Genomic DNA, 19587 nt, shown 5'->3' with positions numbered 1-19587 from the left:
ACGCGCGCGCACTATATGCGTGCATACGAACAACCTAGCGGGCCACAGACATGTGCCAGCATACACAGGATGGAGGGGAGAAAGATGGGGACCATTACAATGACAGACAAAGGAACAGGAACAGACACTAAGGGAGACAAAGGGACTGGCGCAATAATCATTATGGGGATGGGTACATGAACAAAACCACACCAAGGATTGCGAAAGAGTCCAGGGAAGCTGGCAGGAAGCCCAGGCCGTCCCACCGTCGTCAGCTAGGTCAAGGTCTGAGGAGTTCCATCGTCGACTTGGGTGGTGACGGCGTCTCCGGATGAGCCAGGAAGCACATCAGATGAATTGCCTGTCTCTAGCGCAGGCAGTGGTGATGCTTCCAAGGACACTTTCCCCTGCTGTGATGGCAGGGAGTGTTCCCACCAGTATGGAGGATTCTTCTGCACAGGTTGGTTTAGCTATGCTACTTCTTCCCCTTCAGACTCGTGGCATCCCTTAACGGTCTGTGTTTCTGTGACGCGGGAGGCGTGGCAGGATTCACAGATGAGCCATGTCCCACACACAGGCATTTATTAGCACATGTAACAAAGATGAAACACTGACCAAAGTCCATCGACTAAACACACATACACACAGGGAGGAGGAGTGGTGCTCTGCTGTGACAAGTTTTTGGGGTACAGGTGGACATTCTGGATGGTGCCAAAGGAACGAAAATAATAAAACAGCTACAAAGTGGCATGCACCCCTGACCTACCACATCTGTACATTGAATCACCTGTAAACACTTTACCTTACTAGTCCACACCGAGAGATAGGGTATACATGACAACAAACCAAGCAGCTAGACAGAGATAAGTCTAAAAGCCACACCACAGAATACATATGGACAATTAACAAGGATCTATCCTAGGGGCCCTGCTTTTTTTCTTTATATATGCTACTTCTAGGTGAAATTATTTGTAAACATTGTCCTAGTTTTGAGCAAATTGCGACATTTTGCATGAAGGAGCAAGACAAGTGAGTTTAAAAATTATATTTTTAATGAAAACCAACAAAGTTAAGATTCCTTTACTGGTACGCATGGGGGAAAAGTAAACAAAGGAGTGAGATGAACAAATGTACCAGAAAGAAGCAACTAAGCAAAAGGTAAACAAACGAACAAGAGCCAAAAGAATTGTCTTGACATTCACAACCTTGCGATCCCATACAAGAGAAGGTCAGTGCAAAGCACTGGTCCTGGGGGCATATGAAGGAAGGAATGAGGTGCAGGTGTACGTGGAGGTGGTTGTATCATGATTAGTGAAGGGACTGGTGATTGACCAGCTAGAGTCTAACTGGAGGAGGGTGAATAGGGCAGTGTGGGTATGAGTCTGTATGTGTGCATTTGGCTGGCTGTGGGCCAGAGCATGACAATATTTGTAGGACAGCCCCCCCCTTCAGGAACTTTGCAAACATTAGGAACATACCATCTTTACATAATGCATGAAAGCTAGTCCATGCATTCATCACTTCACTTTGTACATGGAAAATAACACACTTACCTCTAGGAGGGCTTGAACTGATCCTGCTCTTAGGGATGATACATGATTCATGCTAACCCTAACCGTTATCCTAGGCCTAATCCTGACCCTAACCAAAATCCACTTAAACGCCATTTAGAAAATGTCAACAGCATGTCAATAATAACTTGTTAAGTGTGCTAAGATGGTATGTATTGTATCTGTTCAGTGACTTCTCAGGTGGCCATCTACAGATATGAACTTCATGACACTCCAAATAAAGTGAAAAACTGAATTAATGAGATTATTAAAAAAAATAATAAATTTTAATTGGTTAAAAGTTTTGATTAATATACTGAACATCTTCAGATGCTTAACTACTGCTATATTATTATGTCACAGAGTCTGTTGAATGTTTATTTAATCTAAAAATAATGCTGGTCAGTGTATTACTATAAGTTGTCCTGGTGTGAGGGTGTGTGAAAGACTGCATGCCCCATGATGGAGGATGCTCTATTATCCTCCCTCTCCATCTCTGTGGCTGTGATTTCTGGATAAGAGTATGCTGTGGCCAATTGGTGTGTTGTGTTGATTGGAGGTAAGAGACAGAGTGATGATTGTATTGTATGGAAAAGGTACTACACAAGTGTAAATAACCTAACCATGAATTACAGGTGGCTTAACTCAAATGTACTCACCCTTTCTTTTGGCTCTTTGGTCCAAGGATATTCTTGCTCCTGGTTGGCTCACCAACTGTTAGATTGCAGATTCTCACTGTGACACTTAACTCAGAACTTCACAGTAACCTCCGATGACACATTTATAAAGAAAAGCTCAGTCAGCATGTCACTACTTTTCATATCGAGATCTTTTCATACCGAAAACATGGCTTCACTTTTTGCTTGTCCTGCCCAGCTGCCATATAGTGTATTTCAATGGCAGCACCCAATTACTGCACTGCTTTTGCTAGTTCTATTGACAGTGCTATTTCTACTGCTTTCTTTAAAGTGAGGTCAGCTTCACTCTTCAACTTTTGTATAGCCTCACTCTTCAGTCCACACACTAACCTAACGCAGATAGAATCATCCAGATTATCTTTAAAAAAAAAAAAGTTCAGTGAACACTCATACCTCCTGCACAATGGATTTTGAGTCCAAATCTTTAATAAATGATGCAAATCTTTCCTTATGTCTTTATTCACTATGTCTGCATATGACGTATGACACCTAATTTCTCTGTCTTGACCAGGGTCCTTTAGCAGGCCTATGGTCCAACATGCTATGAAATGTGGCAACTTTTATTTCATTATTTATGTTGTATGCTTCCACAAAGAGGTCAAACCTATGCAGCTTTGAGCAGCAGAACTAAAAGGTCACTCCTTCCAGCCAAACTTCGCACAAGGTACATTACACTGCCCACAAGCCCCTAGTTTGTTCCAGATCACCTGTGTAGTTACTCCTCTGCTGTTTCCCTATACAAGACCATCATATTCAATCCATCATTGTGAAGTCTCATCTGCTTGTTTGACGTTACTGAGCATTTGTATTTACTTTGGTTACTATTCTGGTTATCAGACTCCTTAAGTGCGAATATGATCATGCAGTCCTTATTCTGCATAGACCCAATTAAATTTCATAAAGTTGCATACTATATTTTACTGTATTATTAATTAAAATAATAAATGTAACAATTATAACATGATTATTGGTTATAATGGTTATGCAGTACGAAAAATCATCAACAACAACAATTATTAATAATAATAATAATAATAATAATAATAATAATAATAATAATAATAATAATATGCAGGGGCATCGTGCCTCTCACTCGCAACAGCCAAACTTGTAGGACCTTTATTTAGTATTCGCCAAACTCAAGTCGACTACGCTACCCTCAGTTCAAGGAACAGGGGAAACCTATAGCTTCTGCTTGTACACCGCATACAGGATCTCTACCCATAGAGGTTTACTGCTAGATTGGGGGGACTAGATTGGGGGACTGCAGAAACTGATGCGCAGATCGTTCAATGATATGGTTAAAACATTATTTAAATGACATCAATTAAAAATATTCACATCATAATCACTGGCGACATAAAAACTTGAGCGGGGATAGTATGATCAAGGGCTACGTGAAGCGGCATTACTAGTACTTGGGTTACAGTATAATCACAGCGCCCAGACTGGCCTAGCTAACAGGAAATCAGCGTATATTTAAAAAAAACTCCACAACTTCCCCAACTGTCGAACGGCGTCGGCAACACTTAAACGCCAACAGTGATAAGTTAAAAGCAGTTAAAATACGATACCATTCCATCCATACAGTAAGAAGAATAAAACAAACTGGAGAAAGGAAAAAAAACCAAACAGTGGCATGCTCTACCGCACAAGACAGGATTAGTCCTGTAAAACACCACAATTAACATTAAAACAGGACAGAATTCTCCCGAAACCCATAACGTTGAATGCCCGCTCAATGCGATATCTACTCTGCTACAGCCTGCCGCTCTTCAATCACCTAAACAAGCAGGTACATACATTAATGGCGCACTTCAAAACCAATACCGGGTTTACAACGCTGCCATTTGGATCTACTTACCTAGCAAAAACAAATCCCTAGCGCAGCCTCTGCCTCAATGCGTTTGAAAAATTAATACCCAGGAATTAAAATGTGGAGCATTGCAAACCACCTTTTTTTTCTCCGCTCTTTTTTCAAAGGAGAACAAACGCGAGTTTAACATTTCTCGTGAGATTTCCAATCATTGCAGAGGCAATAACCTTAAAGGGAACCAGCATACCAAAAGAAATTCAATGTATACGTGTCCTACCCGTTACGATTATATAAATAATGCATAACTATCACAAACAATTAATTTCACTCAGTTATATCGACGTCAGATTTCTTTCAAATTAAGGATATTTTCCCAGGTTTGGGAATGCAGTGGAGTTGGGATAGTATAAAGGGTCATTAACGAGATAGATATGAGAACTAATATACCGTACTCTCTCTAGTCTTTTCTAATGTGGTTTGAGCAGCAATTTTGTCTTGATAAGTGTAGAACAAAAGAACAACTTGCATGCTTTAGGAACCAAATGCCTTGGGTTAACTCTGTGTAATGCAATGCCACTCAAAAGGGGGGGGGGGGGGGGGGGGGGGAGAGAGAGAGAGAGAGAGAGAGAGAGAGAGAGAGAGAGAGAGAGAGAGAGAGAGAGAGATTAAATGGTATCTACCTAAACTAAACTAGAGGTTTCCATGAGTGAATTAATGACAAAAATGACAAAGTCTGAGGACAGGATATTCAGACAAAACAACTAGCCTATGTTTATCTACTCTTCCATGTACCAGGTAAGATTACTGGGATAGTTAAAGCATATTTTGAGGATATTCAGTTTTGTTTTAATAAAGGAGATTGTTACGTCCTGGCAGAGATTGTAATGGCTGGCTGTACTGTACCATTTCTCTCTTGGCATTGACAATGGTGATGGAGGTAATAATTTGGAGCTCAAAATGGGTTGTAGGTGGAGAGAGACTGCAGGATGGTTTCTGGTTACCTCCAATTAGGGCATACATAGATGACTTGACAACGCTGACAACTCCTATGCCATGTACCCAACAGTTGCTCAAAAAGATAAATGACATTCTTAGGAGGCAAGGATGAAGGTTTGACCTAGCAAGTCTAGAAGTCTGTTGGTTGATAAAGGAAACCTTGTGCAGGAAAATTTCTTATGAAAGCAGAATTGATACTCTCTATACAGGAGAAACCAATTAAAAGTTTAGGTAGATGGTGGAGTGCAGCACTAAATGATAAAGAGCAGGTAGTGGGACTGAAGATGGAATTGTTGAAGGCCATTAATAATATTGAGAAATCATGCATGACAAGTAAATTGATGTGACGTTCTAATGAATTGGCACAGGATATTTTTGCATCTTACCCTGTGTATAAGTACAAGTCCAGCCAATGTGGGTAAAGTGATGATGATAGCAAAACAGTTATTGGAATCTTTTAGGTCAAGTTGACAAGCTAAGCTAATTTCTTTAATGCTCTCCTCTACCAGTTTGTAAAGCTCAGTACTTTTACTACAAACGTAATACTTTAGTTCTGTGTAATACTTTAGTTCAATTTCAAATCTTTCTTCTTTAGCTCAAAGAATTCTCTGCATTCCTAGACCATGACTCTGACTATGTGCTGTCATTGGGCAAGGTTATTTGTTGTCCCACTAGGAACAGAGGGATTCCAGCATCTGTGTTGGCCACAGTACATGGCTGAACACAAGAGTGGCCTGATGTGTGTGAGGCCAACCCATTCTCATTTCCAACTCATCATAGGAATGAAGAGAAGTTTGTTGAAGTTTGGGCAGAACCCTTTGGCATCAGTATATAAAAGCCAAAGGTCACCTTTTGCATCAGATCCACGTAAATGGGAGTGTATTTCCTGAAATAGTCACATATGTTTGTTATGTCACATTAACATGTTCTTTTGCTTATAGGAAATTAACATACAAATCCCTGTGCTTGTGCAATGTTATGTGACAGTAACATGACATTAATCACACAAACAGTAGCTATCTTCTGACTGGATATATGTGTTGTTTTGACCAGATTCATTTACATGCAGTTCAACTCAGCTCAACTTAGTTGAACTTTTCTCTGCACAGTATCCCCACAACTTGACATGGCAGAATCATTATGCACACAGTCCAACCTGACAGAACCCACGCTTCCCGCTAAAATGAATGGGATCTGTTGCATTGTGGTGTCGTGCCGGACCGATGTCTTTCTGCCACTCAGTATAACTGCAGGGAGATATTTCTTCTGCCTTTGCTCATCAAACTTGGGCTAATGAAACATTTTGTTAAGGCAACGAACAAAGTGAGGCTTTTGCTTATCTGCGGCAGGTGTTTCCACGTATAAGTGATGCCAAGATAAAAGAAGGTGTTTTCATTGGCCACAAATCTGAGATGTGATGAATAATAGCACTTTGATGGTCTTCTGCAGGGTGCAGAGCATGTTGCATGGACAGCCTTCAAGAATGTCATTTGTAACTTTCTAGGCAACTACAAAGCACCTGACTAACAGATACAGTATCTACTTCAGGCATACAAATCGATGAAGTGCAACATGTCACTTAAGATACATTTTCTTCATTCCCACTTGGACTTCTTCCCAGATAACCTCGGCGCCATGAGTGACTAACATGGTGAAAGGTTTCATCAAGACATTGCCAAGATGGAGAAACGGTCTCAGGGCAAGTGGAATCTGTCTATGCTGGGAGACTATTGTTAGACTCTTATCCGTGAAGCATCAGACAGCGATTATAAACGAGCATAAAGGCATATAGGCAAAGTTTCGTAAAATCTGGTAAATAGAGAAATTAAGAGGGTTCTTTGCTTTTATCTCCTCTAAGATATCTTGACCAGCCTATGAACTATGTGGAATGTCAGAATTGATGACTGATGTTTGAATATCTAAATCATAGATGAAAACAAGATTGAAGGTGGAACAAAACATTTGAATAAAATTCAAATAAGAATACAACTACTGACTTGTACAGAATTGGTAGATAAAGAACTGCCCAATATTACTATACATATACAACTAAAAAAAGCAATTAATTATTTGTTTTCTTTCATTTTTGGTCAGCACTGGCAGGTTTTCAGTGAATTTGATAGCTATACTATATGACCAACTAGGCAAAAACATATTAGGAGCAGCTGCAGAAGTTGCGTAAAACATCTGAATCGGCTTTTTTTTTGCATTTGAATATGCAATTTGTTTCTGAATTCGACAAATATTTTTAATTATTCAAGGACTAAATATGCTAAATTAGTTCTACTACTATAATGCTATAATGCCAAATCAGTTCTACTACCACCCAAGAGTGATAGCTTTTGCCTATCACCAGTGCAAATTTGGACAGATTCTAAAATCTAAAAATGTAAACTCTTAATGGGTTTGGAGACAGTGCATCTAGTTCTCAGAAATTTCCCATAATGCCAAAACAATTCCACTACCACATAAGAGTAAGAGTTTAGACAGAGTAAGTTTGGACAGATTTTACTGCAATATTTTTTCATAAATCCACATTAAAATCCTAATGTTGTTCATGGGGATTGGATACAGTATGGTTATCTATTTCTCAGAAATTTCCCATAATGCCTAGATGATTCCACTACCATATGAGTAGGAGCCATTGACTATCCACAGAGTATATTTGGAGAGATTTACTGTACCGATTTTTCATAATCCCATATTAAAGTCATACTACCTTTAGGCAAATATGTATTCATTTTGTATTGGCTGAATTTATATATCTATTTCTGAGTAATTTCCCATAATGCCAAAGCCTGTCCACTACCTCAAAAGGGTAGGACCCCTTGGCTATTAGCAGAATACATTTGGACATATTTCACTGTACCATTTTTTCATAAACACATATTAAAATCCTAATGTTGTTAATGGGGCTTGGAGATAGTATGGTTATCTATTTCTCAGACAGTTCCCATAATGCCAAAACAATTCCACTACCACATGAGAGCAGAAGCCCTTGGCTATAAGCAGAGAACGTTTGGACAGATCTCACTGTACCATAAACCCATATTAAATTTGTATTGCCTTTAGGGAAATTAATGTACTGATTTCATATAGCCTGAATTTGGATATCTATTTCTCAGAAATTTCCCAAAATGTCAAAACAATAACTTGACTACACAAGAGTAGCCATCCTTGGCCATCATTAGTGTAGGTTTGTTCATGAATCTATTTTCAAGTCCCAGTACCCATCATGGAGACAGTATGGTTGGCTATTTCTAAAAACCTCCCATAATGCCAAAACTGTGCCAATACTACATAATAGGGGTACTGCTGGACTATCAGCATTCATGTACTTATTTCATAAAGGCTCAAAAATTTCCCATAATGCCAAAACAGTTCCAATACCACATAAGAGTAGGAGCCCTTGGCTATCATCAATTATGACCAGAGCCTACTGTACCATATATTCATAAATCCATATTAGATACTACCTTTAGGCAAATTAGTATATTCATATCATAAAGACTGATTTGGTTAGCTGTTTCTCAGAATTTTCCCATAACTCCAAAACAGTCCCACTACCCCTCAAGAATGGCACCTGTTGGCTATCATCAGTGCAAGTTTGGACAGATCATACTGTAAAAGTTTATCATAGCCTACACTAAACAGGCTAAATATATAAAAATTCAAATTAGGAGTTATGTGGAAAGATTATCTAGATTCTGGCATAATAAGTGTAGGAATATCACCACACAAGGTCATCACAAAAAAAATGTGTAGTTTATTTTAAGAAATGTTCCGGCACCAGCTGATAACATGAGTAAGCCATGAAACGGTACAAGCTACCTGATATTAATGCCCACAAGATGGTGCTGTTCAATAACCTTATCAGTGAACAGTCTTTGTAGTTTAGATACACAGAACCTTTGTTCGGCATCTATAACTCTTCATAATCACACAAAAGCCACCTAGCCACCTTGTGTCTGTGTTGAAGCCTAGCCTACTGCTTGTGAATGTAAATCTAGTCCGTTTGTTAATCCTAGCCTCTTTGTTATATCTTGCTTCCCTTTTCTGTTGCCGTGTGTTTATCATGTATTCTCAAACTCTCCATGTTGGTAACTTGACCCTGGACTGTTACAATGACGCTGACTCTGGATTTGCCTGGATTCCTGACTCTGGATTTAAATCTCAGTCTAATGGTAATGAAGAAGCAGAGAAAGCGGATGGGTTCTCTCCAGCTATTGGTTCAACGATGTTATGCACTTACTCTTCCAATTATATAACAAGCGATTCACAAAGCAATCTCTGCTGCAAACAGCGAATTCAGTATTATCCTACATACGTTGTCAAACTCATATTCATATCACACGTAGCACACAGGATACGTGTTTCCCCACTGGAGATACTACTGTACTCCACTCAGTTGTTTTCTCCGCATGACTTAAATCATCAGCTGATTACCAAGCCTTTCATCAGCTGAACCGGGTATATAAGAAGAGAGAGCACGAGACTCCAGTTCAGCAGCCACAGATCTGGAGGAACCACTATACCAGAACATTCAAATTCACAAAAGACATTTCATAGAATAGAATAACATTATGGGCATAAACAATGCTAACAGGCTGCTAAGACTTTTCAAGAAGCATTCATAATACATACAAAATTCCTGCATTATCATAAATAAAATCAATATTACATTCAGTAGTTTGAGAGCATCTTAAGTCGACTTAAATATGAGCCCCAAAATAAACTGTAAATAGGCACCTATTCAACTATAAGAACAAAGACAACACAGAAAAACAAACTGACTGCTTAAATACTTAAAAAAAAAAAAAAAACATTATGTAATACACAAATAGCCCCGAGAATAATAAACCAAAACAACATAGCAAAATGCCTACAGCAACAAATATGTCAAATATGAGCTGCAGATAAGTGTGATTAGAACTATCCCAAGACATTAAAATACTTAACTACCATTTTCTTAGAACCCAGCTGAAAACTGAAATTCAAGCTAACTGCTCAGTCTAATAAAACCTCACACCTTCAACAAACTGTAAAAGGAATGGCATTATTTCAGTTGATCTTCTGTTGTGATTTTGGTGCAGGCAATTCAGGATCTTATTTTAATACAATTTTATCAAAAATATTCTCATTATAGTTATTATTCTCCTTAACATTCCTCATCTTTAAAAACAAGGTTAAGCTGTTTTCAGGTACTATGGAAGAAGTACCTGAATGTATCTGAGGTTTAACGGTACCTTGAAGTTAACAGATAATAGTTAATGGAAGGGCACATCAAAAATGGTTTTCATGGCTTGCCCTCAGTGCTTTGTGGAAGGTCTGGGAGGGAGGTGGAGCAAATGGAGGTGTCAGAAGTGCCTGAGCACTGTAGCTCTTCCCGGATGCTGTTCAGCTGCACGAGTCCTTGGTGCAGCTGCTCTGCCACCTCCCTGATCTTGGCAGCAAACTCTGACTTGGCACCTTTCCGCAGCTCCTGCGAGTCCTTTGCCACAAAGAAGACATCCATGCCGACAAAGAGTCCCGTGAGTACGCCTGTCGTCATGCTGGCCACCTGCACGGCCCGGGCCGCTGTGCTGCCTGCCACATTGGCAATCTGCACTACGCGCATTATTTCATTGGCATTGATGAGCACAGCCTTGCTGGCCATGGCTCCATCCTCATAGATGCTGCTGAGACCAGGGAAGTCACGGTTGTATGTCTGCCTCTTTATCTTTAGCAAGTTGAAACGCCGCAGGTTCTCAATCCCCTGTTTTATGAAGTTCATGCACTTGTTGAGGTCGGCCATCTTGCACTGGTAGTCCTCTACGATGCGCTCTACCTTCTTGCGGTCCAGAGAGTTGTTGACGGAGTTAGAGATCCCGGCAGAGGCGGAGGTAAGGCCACCAGCTGTGGCCACCCCGAGGCCCACTGCTGTGATGATGAGAGATGTTCCCATAGTGACAGGTGCAAGGGCAAGGCCGGCGATGGTCGTCAAACCACCCACAGCACTGGTGGAGCCCCCCGTGATCTGGGCGACTTTGGTCCTCCAGTTGAAGCGATCCAGACTGTCAGCAATGGAATGCAAGTCAATGACATGCTGCCAAAGGCCTTCAGCTTGCGCTGAGAAAAGCTGGTTGAAGACATGAATGCCTCTTTGAACTTTCTCAGCCGTCACTGCGAATGCCCTGAGGACAAACAAAGAACTCATCCAGCTCAGCAATAAAAACAGTTTTATGATTCACTAACATGAAGTAAGACAGATGGTCATTACTTGGCCTCTTCTTTGTCTGTCATATTATCTTCATCTTTAGGTACCTGCTCCCATTCTGAACAATGCATAAGACCAGACTGTGATTAGTCATAAAACAGAATAATTAGCTTTATTAAGTAGTGAATGTCAATGTCCTAAGGTTTCAATATACACTCAACAACCACATTATTAGAAATAACCTTGCACCTACCTATAATAACCACATTAAAGTGGTCTTCTAAACAAGAATACCTGGCCAACTGGGGTTGTGTTGTCAAAAACTGACAAATTGTGAGGAGGATGACTCAATTTGTGCATAACAAATATACACCTACAAGGTGTTTCTAGTAAAAGTGGGTGGTGAGTATAGAGCCTACTACATTTCCAATAGTATAATTATTCTTGTGTATTTAATAAATACATGGTAAAATACAACATGACCCTCACGTTTAACAGTACTCCACCATCCCATGAGGTCATCAGGATCCTGTGACAGACAGCATGTCAAAACCATTCTATGTTGATACCAAGGAAGTGACTGTACATATGTTTTATTTATGAAAACCAACCTTCTCTTCATCCTTCTGAGTTCTGGCTAAACGAAGCTCATTCAGCTGTTCCATGAGGGACATCCTCTCAATATTGTTCTGGAAGCAGAAAAAATGTTTAGGGATTTATTTGTTTGTTATATGCCATTACATTCACTATTTTTTATAAGTAAAACCTGATGATATTGACACTGTTAATATTTTGCAAAATATTTGAGGCCACTGCTACAGCTGCCATCAACTTGTGCAAACAAGTATACAAGAAAGTGAAATTAATGAAAAGAAAAGAGGAAATGGGTGAACATTTTTCACAGGAGCTACAGTAATCAACTAAGCTGTATAAAATTTCCACCCATCCTGACAAAGCTCCAAAAAGGAAATGGAATATCAAACACCGTCAAAATATTCCTTTAAGTTTTCTGTGGCAGACACAGATGTAACAATTATTGCTCCTGTGTCAAATTTCCCAATAAATCAGTGTACTTGAGTGAGAAATAAATATATCGCAAAATTTTGTGTTATTGGTCATGGCTTGTGAAAATATAACATTGGTTAATACCAAAATCATAAGCTATTTTGCAAGCAAGCAAATGTTTTTGATAAAAGATTGCAGACAAACACGTTTTGATAAACGATTGCAGAAAAACAAGAATTTTGTTCCTTCATAACCATGGACCAGAAAATATAAGGTAACAACCTAATATGCTATTTCAAATGGTCTTTAAGCTGATTTTTGACGTACAAGCCTTTTGCTTAGTTTTAGTTTTCAGTTTCCATTACACCAAGACCTGGAACTTTTATTTTGTCTTTCACTCAACAAGTTTCTCAGAACAGGAAGTGAGCGTGAAGCAGAGGTGTGGGGTGTCCGTAAGCTGGGATACCTCTACAGGCTCAGTGCTGACGGCTTTAATCGCTTTCCCCTGAAATTCAACAAAACATAAGCTTCACTCCAACACACCATACTGCATCCACATACAACCACTATATGCATGTAATATAATAAATAAAATTCAGATGATTCCAGATACACTCAGCATTTGTGCAGTGTAAACAGCTATTTTTTTCTCTTAATTATTTTACAAGCAGGATAATTGTATTTATAGATCTAAACTGCATGCAAGCTGCCTACAGTTAGATCCAAAATCTATAGATAGATGTATAGTTAGAGTAAAATAATGTAGTAAATCAAGGCCAGCCTGTAGCCCGACTGGCAAGCAAAAGCCCCGTAAAAGCCTGCTAGAGCTCTGCCGCTACCTTGTTCATCATGTGAGGCATAAACGGGTTCTTCTTCTTCTTCACTTTTTTCTTCTTTTGTTTAGTGGGGAAACAAATAAACAGGAAATACACACTATTATTATTATTGCTATTCCACAGTCTGGAGCACTGACTTAGGATGAGAGACATTTGAAAGATAATAAAAAGCATGCTTGATTTTTTTCTGAGTTCTCCTGCTTAAGGCTTATGTCCTTTTGGCTTATACTGGTGGCATCCCTGTCTACACATTCGTCAGTATCATCCCAACAGACACATTTGTAACATGCAGTATGTAGAAAACTTATTACTGTCTCCTTTATTAAGTGTGCATTCTAGCACTAAACTGAAGCCTAATGAAGAAGACTGGCCTCTGGCCCATGTGTGTACACCCTCAGGAAATTAATCAGGACACTTAGGTTTACAGGGCACTTAGAGACAGCAGTAGCAATATGGCTTGGTTCATAAACAGTCTCTACCTCAGTACAGTCACTGCCAGTGGCAACTTCTGGTTCCTGTGACACCAGCACACCAATTTTCCAATGTCATACAGAAATATGTCCACCACCACCCCGACACACACACACACACACGCACACGCACACGTGGAAAAGGAAACTTTTAAAATAATATTTCTCTAAAATGGGCACAAAAAGGTAAACAAACTGAGTGAAACTGTGGATCCCCTACCTTAGCTACAGTTTCAGCATTACACTGACCCTTGACATTCTTTACCTTCTTAGATGCTGTCTGTTAAAATTTCCCCCAAAAGAAAACACGCTGTGAGAACTAGGGCTGTGAACTCTCTATAAACAAGTGCTTTACGTTTCCAGGAGGCTGTCTAAGCCAAAACCAAAGATGTTTACGTTAGCCATGAGCTCCTCTTCCTTTATGCTCTTCATCCTCTTATACTCGAGGTCCTCCCCCAAATGTTCTCCATCATGCTCCTGCAGCATTGAGAGCAACATCTCAGTTTACCCTACCCACTGATAACCCAAAGGTGGACACCACCCACTAAGACTATTACTATTGCAGTCATCTTTTAGCATTTTATTTAAAAATTAATGGTGATGTTTGCATTCAGTCACCTTACTTCCTTCCACTGTGGCTCCTTTGGTTTGGCACTGGTCAGCAGGTATGCTGACTTCCTGGCAAGAAAAGGAAAAAAAACATTTTTTATTTCCCTCCTGAAAGAAAGAACTGCTTGAAAAGTGAACTTTGTATAGAGGATAATTATGTTCTCTCCATTTTAGTTTGATAGTAATGTTTAACCACCAATCTAACTGCGGAACCGCACTGTTAGGGATCTGTTGTTTCACTGGGCTTTTTACTCATGTCAACATGTTCTCTTCATTGCTCATATCACCACTGGCACACATAAATTGACCAAAGGGTTAGAGAGAGGGCCAGAGTGAAGCTCTGTTGTACCTGATTATGGTCCATCTCTACTGGGCTGAGTAGGTTTGGGCGGTGGGAGATGGTGCAGCTGAGCAACTGGTGAAAAGACAACCACTGGATATTAGTAATACACTACACACCATTGCAGTGTATGTGTGCGGTGCAGTAAGCCATCTACTCCTCTGCTGTACCTCTTCACTGGGTCTTGCAGGGATAGGGGGACTTCACCCGGTCTCTCATTGCTGTCTGCCTGGTCCGAGGTTCCACCAACCTGTAAAAGGACAGATATACAGGGGTAGAGACACAGGGTACCTGGGCTGAGGAAGTGAAGGGATTGCTGAGAAGCCACCAGAGCCTTCCACTTTAAAAGGCAAGAAGGGCAAAAGGGGGCGGGGCATTCACACAAACTGACAAACATCAATGGATTAGGATTTTTTGGCAGGTTTAACACAACATCGGTCAGTGGTTTGATTTGCTCAGTATATACACACACACACACACACACACACACACACATATATATATATATATATATATTCCATATCAAATAAACTACAATGAACAAAATATTTCCACAAAGGACTACCTTTCTGTCCCTCCATCTAAAATAGTGTATGCACACAATGTATGCATGTATGAAATGTGACCCCAAAAAAAGATAGTGTATACATCTTATTATACCCACATTAATTACATGCTGCTTAGGGAGCTGAGTGCCTTCAGAGAAACATTTCACAGCTTCTTTGTCTGTTTTCCTATAAAGTTGGACAAGTTTTAACAAGTATTAATAGCTTTAAGGTAGGCCATCCAGACTCACACCCAGTAACTCAGATTTCTTATTTATCACACACGAGGACGACGACTGGCTTTTCAGTGGTGCTAGATGATATGAAAATTTCATAGAGCATTACTCCTTTTCCTTAAAGAAAGACAGACAGACAGACAGACTGACTGACTCGGAATGTTTATGTAGCACCCACATTTTTTTAAATCACTGTTTGAATTTGTCCTAACAGCCGAGCAATCACTGATCTCGAGCGCATATATCCTTCTCACTAGTCATTTAGCATTTTTTTTTGTGTTTTCATCGCAACCTAAATCGCAGGCATGATACGTCCGCTACTGGAAACATTAGCCTGAAGGTAAATTCCCAGAAAGCTTCAAAACTCAAAGGTCTTAAAATATGACCTCTACGAAGACAAATGGTTTAAACGCTGTTTAAAAGCCCGTATTCAGACTATTTAAACCTAGCCCTCTTTGGAATGTTTTTGTAACAACACTAATAACTTTCGAGAGGTTGTGGAGTAGAGAAAGATCAACTCCATAACATACTCACCATAATGCATACCGACACCTTCGTTCCAGGGAGAAATAACTTAATTCACTAGCCAATAGCGTACAAATAGCCTGGATGTCAGTTATCTTTTGTGGGTCAATGACACTCTCTTCCTGGTGTTCCTGGTATTATTTTTCCGTAACCTAAGTTTCGTAAGGAAATCTGTAGTGGTCTGCCTTTTACTCCTCTTGCCAATACGTCGTGATACGTTTAAAATGTTCATTTGCGGAAACACTTCCTTATGAAATGTGTGTAATAATGTGTCTCCATTTTTATTTTTGTGGGTCAATGACACTCTCTTCCTGGTGTTCCCGGTATTATCTTTCCGTGACCTAAGTTTCGTACGGAAATCTGTAGTGGTCTGCCTTTTACTCCTCTCGCCAATACGTCGTGATACGTTTAAAATGTTCATTTGCGGAAACACTTCCTTATGAAATGTGTGTAATAATGTGTCGCCATTTTTATTATGCTTACACTGAAATATTGTGAATACATTGATATAAACGCCCATTTCTCATAATACGTGCCAAGTTCTTACTTTTGTTATCAGGCTTAAGTACTGTGTAGGAATGCGACCTCCGAAGTTCTCGGATTGTTTTCAAGTTGTGAAACTAAAATAGTTCCTTAGGATATTCCGAAGTCTCTCGTTGACTGCCACGGCGATTTAAAAATATCTTTGAGCTACCTATAAAGTACAAATCAATAAACTGCTACTGCCGCTGTCCTAGTGAGGAAGGACTGAAGATTTAATATGAGGTATAATTTTTTTAAGCCTCATTATTGTTGTCGTTATTACACTAGTAATGTACACTGAACTTGTAGATTTAATCACTAGAGGGTGTATAGGTGTACAGTCGTGGCCAAAAGTTTTGAGACTGACACGAATTTTGGTTTTCACAAAGTTTACCGCTCCAGTTTTTTTAGATCCTTTTGTCAAGAGGCAAGAGTCAAAATCTGTCACGATTTTGACCAGACGCTGATATCCAGCATGCTAAGGCGAATTGCAGAAGCCTTAAAAAAGAAAGGTCAATACTGTAAATATTACGTCTTTGCTTAAACTGGATGTATTTATCATGAAATGCTTATAATTGTACTTCACTATACCATATAAACATCTGACAAAAACAAACAGACAAACAAACAAAAATCCTGAGGCAGTAAACTTTGTGAAAACCAAAATTTGCGTCAGTCTGAAACGTTTGGCCGCGACTGTAGGCTAATGAATGCAAAAAAGAATCACTGTCATAAAAAATCATCATTTTGTCTAGCGTGCTTATTGCCTCACACCTGTTAGAGCTATTATAAAGTATCGTATATATGAACACTTCAACTTGGGTACAAATACATTTTTTGTGTGTGTATATATATATATATACATAAACATACATATATATATATACATACATATATACATATATATATATATAAACCCCAAAGATAGCTGTTACACCAAAAAAGAGCAAAAAATGATAGGCTATTTATTCAAATTTACCTGTATTTTTAAATACTGAAAATAGCATAAAAATAGTTAATTTACACATACAGTGTGTGAAAATATAATATTAACAGTGCTTATACCTACAGTGAATAATATTTAATCATTTTCTGATGCCAAGAACACGTGTCTGTTAGTTGGTTTTACAAAATTAAAGAATAAACAAAGACATTCTTGGTGAAACTATAGCTTTAAATTAACTATTAAATTATGGTGATGTTACGGTGCAGGCAAAAAACACTGCACCCACACCTCATTTGCGAAGTTCAAAGTCTTCTGGACTATGTAAACAGTGTTCCACTATAAATAAGGTGAAGGTGGACTTGAAGTCTCAGTCATTATCTCTAGAATCCAGTGCAGAGAGTATTAACAATGACGGTGACATTGAAGGTGGTTTTGCTGCTCTTCATGTGGAGCACACAGGCAGAGGACATCCTGACACCAAGTGTAGACATTATTGGGGAACTGCGGAAGATAAAAATTATTGAGGACAAGATGAAAAAAATGGAGAGTGAAATCAAAGACCTCAAGTTTTCAAACACAGGTAATGTGAAACAATATGAGCACTGAAATGACTTCCCAAAAGCAAGCTGCTTCCCGAAAGCAAGCTGAAATGTCATTTGTTACTGTGTATGTCATTGCAGTACTTTCCATCAAGCTAAGGGCTATTCAAGAGGATATCAAGACTGAAAATACAGTTATATGATACAAAGGACTGTTTATTTTGTCTTTATAACACTGAACAACATGAATGTTGTACACTTTAAATATTTGCAATGCTTTTCTTCAATGTTGTTTTTCTTCTTTTTTCAGAACAGCCAAAAGTTGCCTTCTCAGCCACCTTGGCAGATACTGATTTTTTTGCAGTCATGGGGCCATACCAAAAAGATACTACGCTGGTTTTTGAAAATGTTTTAACAAATATTGGCAATGCATATGACTCACAAACAGGTAACACGATAATACTGCTACTGTACACCCCAGAAATCAGTGGTGTAGGTTTCATGTCAATTTTGGGGGGATGCTGCTCACACCACCCAACCTAACAGATTATATGAGCAGTGTGAGCAGGAATTATTGGGGGGGATATGACCCCCCCCCCCCCCAAAAAAAAAACAAACAAAACAAAACAAAACAACAACACCAAACAAACAAACAAAAAAAAACTATACCAGAACTATTGGCATCCTCAATTGAAAAAGAGATAAAATTCCATCATCAAAGTCTTATTTCATAAAATAGATGTCACCATTACTGACTTATTGTCATCCTTGAATTTAGCACATGTGTGATATCACATTATACACCAAGAACCTAGAAAGTCATGAAAAAAATTTAACTATTACATATTTTCCATGACAATTTGTTGGGGTCACAACAACATTAATGATAGTTTAAAGATTTATTCAGGATTAAAGGGTAAATTTCTAAATAATAAAATAATGTGACAATAATATAGCTAACATAAATCAATATAATAATGACCTTGTTTGCTCATTGTCAGCATAGATTTGAATCATCAGCACTATATTCTCATAAATAAGACAATAATGTACACATTTTATCTCACACTCTGGATCCTGTAAGAAATTAAATATTATTGCTGCCATCTATAGGTATTTTCACTGCACCGAAGAGAGGAGTCTATTACTTCAGCTATGTGACCTTGTGCCCAAAATCAATGCGACAGGGAACTTCAGTTTCATTGTTAAAAAATGGAGTGCCAGTGGTCTCTGCATCTGCACAATTTGATATTCCTAAATTAGAGATAGATCAATCTTCAGGTAATTCAGCTTCCCTCCTACTGGAAAAGGGAGATCTGGTCTACTTGCAACTTTCATCTGATCGTATAATCTACACAGACGTGCATAAACGAGACAGTTTCAGTGGACATCTACTGTTCACAATGTGAACTTTACTGTGACTCTACCATTGTTTAATGTTTGTGATATTGCATACATGTGTTACTAGTGTACTTTGTAAACTGTAATGTGTGTGCATAAAACTCAAATAAATGTGCATTATATTTTACACAGCTCTGTTTCCAATTTCTGCTGATAAACTGCAATAATACACTGAAAGTACAACACAAATCTTTTTTATATAGATAATCACTTTTTTAATCTGGCAAAGTTCCAGTCAGGGTACTAGGTTGTGATCATTGCACCCAGACCATGCAGTGTCAAAGGTCATGTGGACTATTTATACAGTGTTCCACTATAAATAAGGTGAAGGTGGACTTGCCATCCCAGTCATCATCTCTAGAATCCAGTGCAGAGAGT

The 19587-nt window shown here is 38.9% G+C and overlaps 2 protein-coding genes across 8 annotated transcripts; one reads left to right on the top strand and one right to left on the bottom strand.

Annotated features, from left to right (window-relative positions):
* Positions 1-8785: 8785 nt before the first annotated feature.
* On the bottom strand, positions 8786-16141 carry apol1 (apolipoprotein L, 1). Of its 4 annotated transcripts, XM_027020868.2 has the most exons (13): positions 15811-16141; positions 14666-14745; positions 14505-14570; positions 14165-14224; positions 13943-14023; positions 13767-13826; positions 13556-13591; positions 13080-13133; positions 12707-12745; positions 11847-11924; positions 11725-11764; positions 11299-11353; positions 8786-11212 (listed from the first exon to the last, which is right to left on the bottom strand). In XM_027020868.2, exons 3-13 carry the CDS (start codon positions 14517-14519, stop codon positions 10336-10338), a joined length of 1395 nt encoding a protein of 464 aa, XP_026876669.2. In that variant the 5' UTR covers positions 14520-14570; positions 14666-14745; positions 15811-16141; the 3' UTR covers positions 8786-10335. The 4 variants fall into 4 exon arrangements, with proteins under 4 accessions (XP_026876669.2, XP_035391889.1, XP_035391890.1 ...); XM_035535996.1 differs by lacking the exon at positions 13767-13826; XM_035535997.1 differs by lacking the exons at positions 13556-13591; positions 13767-13826.
* A 150-nt stretch (positions 16142-16291) lies between these two features.
* LOC113584155 (cerebellin-2-like) lies at positions 16292-19336 on the top strand. Of its 4 annotated transcripts, none has more exons than XM_027020895.2 (4): positions 16292-16566; positions 17722-17849; positions 18119-18256; positions 18922-19336. In XM_027020895.2, exons 1-4 carry the CDS (start codon positions 16562-16564, stop codon positions 19215-19217), a joined length of 567 nt encoding a protein of 188 aa, XP_026876696.1. In that variant the 5' UTR covers positions 16292-16561; the 3' UTR covers positions 19218-19336. The 4 variants fall into 4 exon arrangements, with proteins under 4 accessions (XP_026876696.1, XP_035392232.1, XP_026876697.1 ...); XM_035536339.1 differs by having other exon boundaries at positions 17696-17849; XM_027020894.2 differs by lacking the exon at positions 16292-16566 and having other exon boundaries at positions 17585-17849.
* Positions 19337-19587: the final 251 nt, after the last annotated feature.

This window comes from Electrophorus electricus, chromosome 18 (genome assembly GCF_013358815.1).
Source record: "Electrophorus electricus isolate fEleEle1 chromosome 18, fEleEle1.pri, whole genome shotgun sequence".
NCBI lineage: Eukaryota > Metazoa > Chordata > Actinopteri > Gymnotiformes > Gymnotidae > Electrophorus > Electrophorus electricus.
This window is presented reverse-complemented; position numbering and strand designations above follow the sequence as displayed.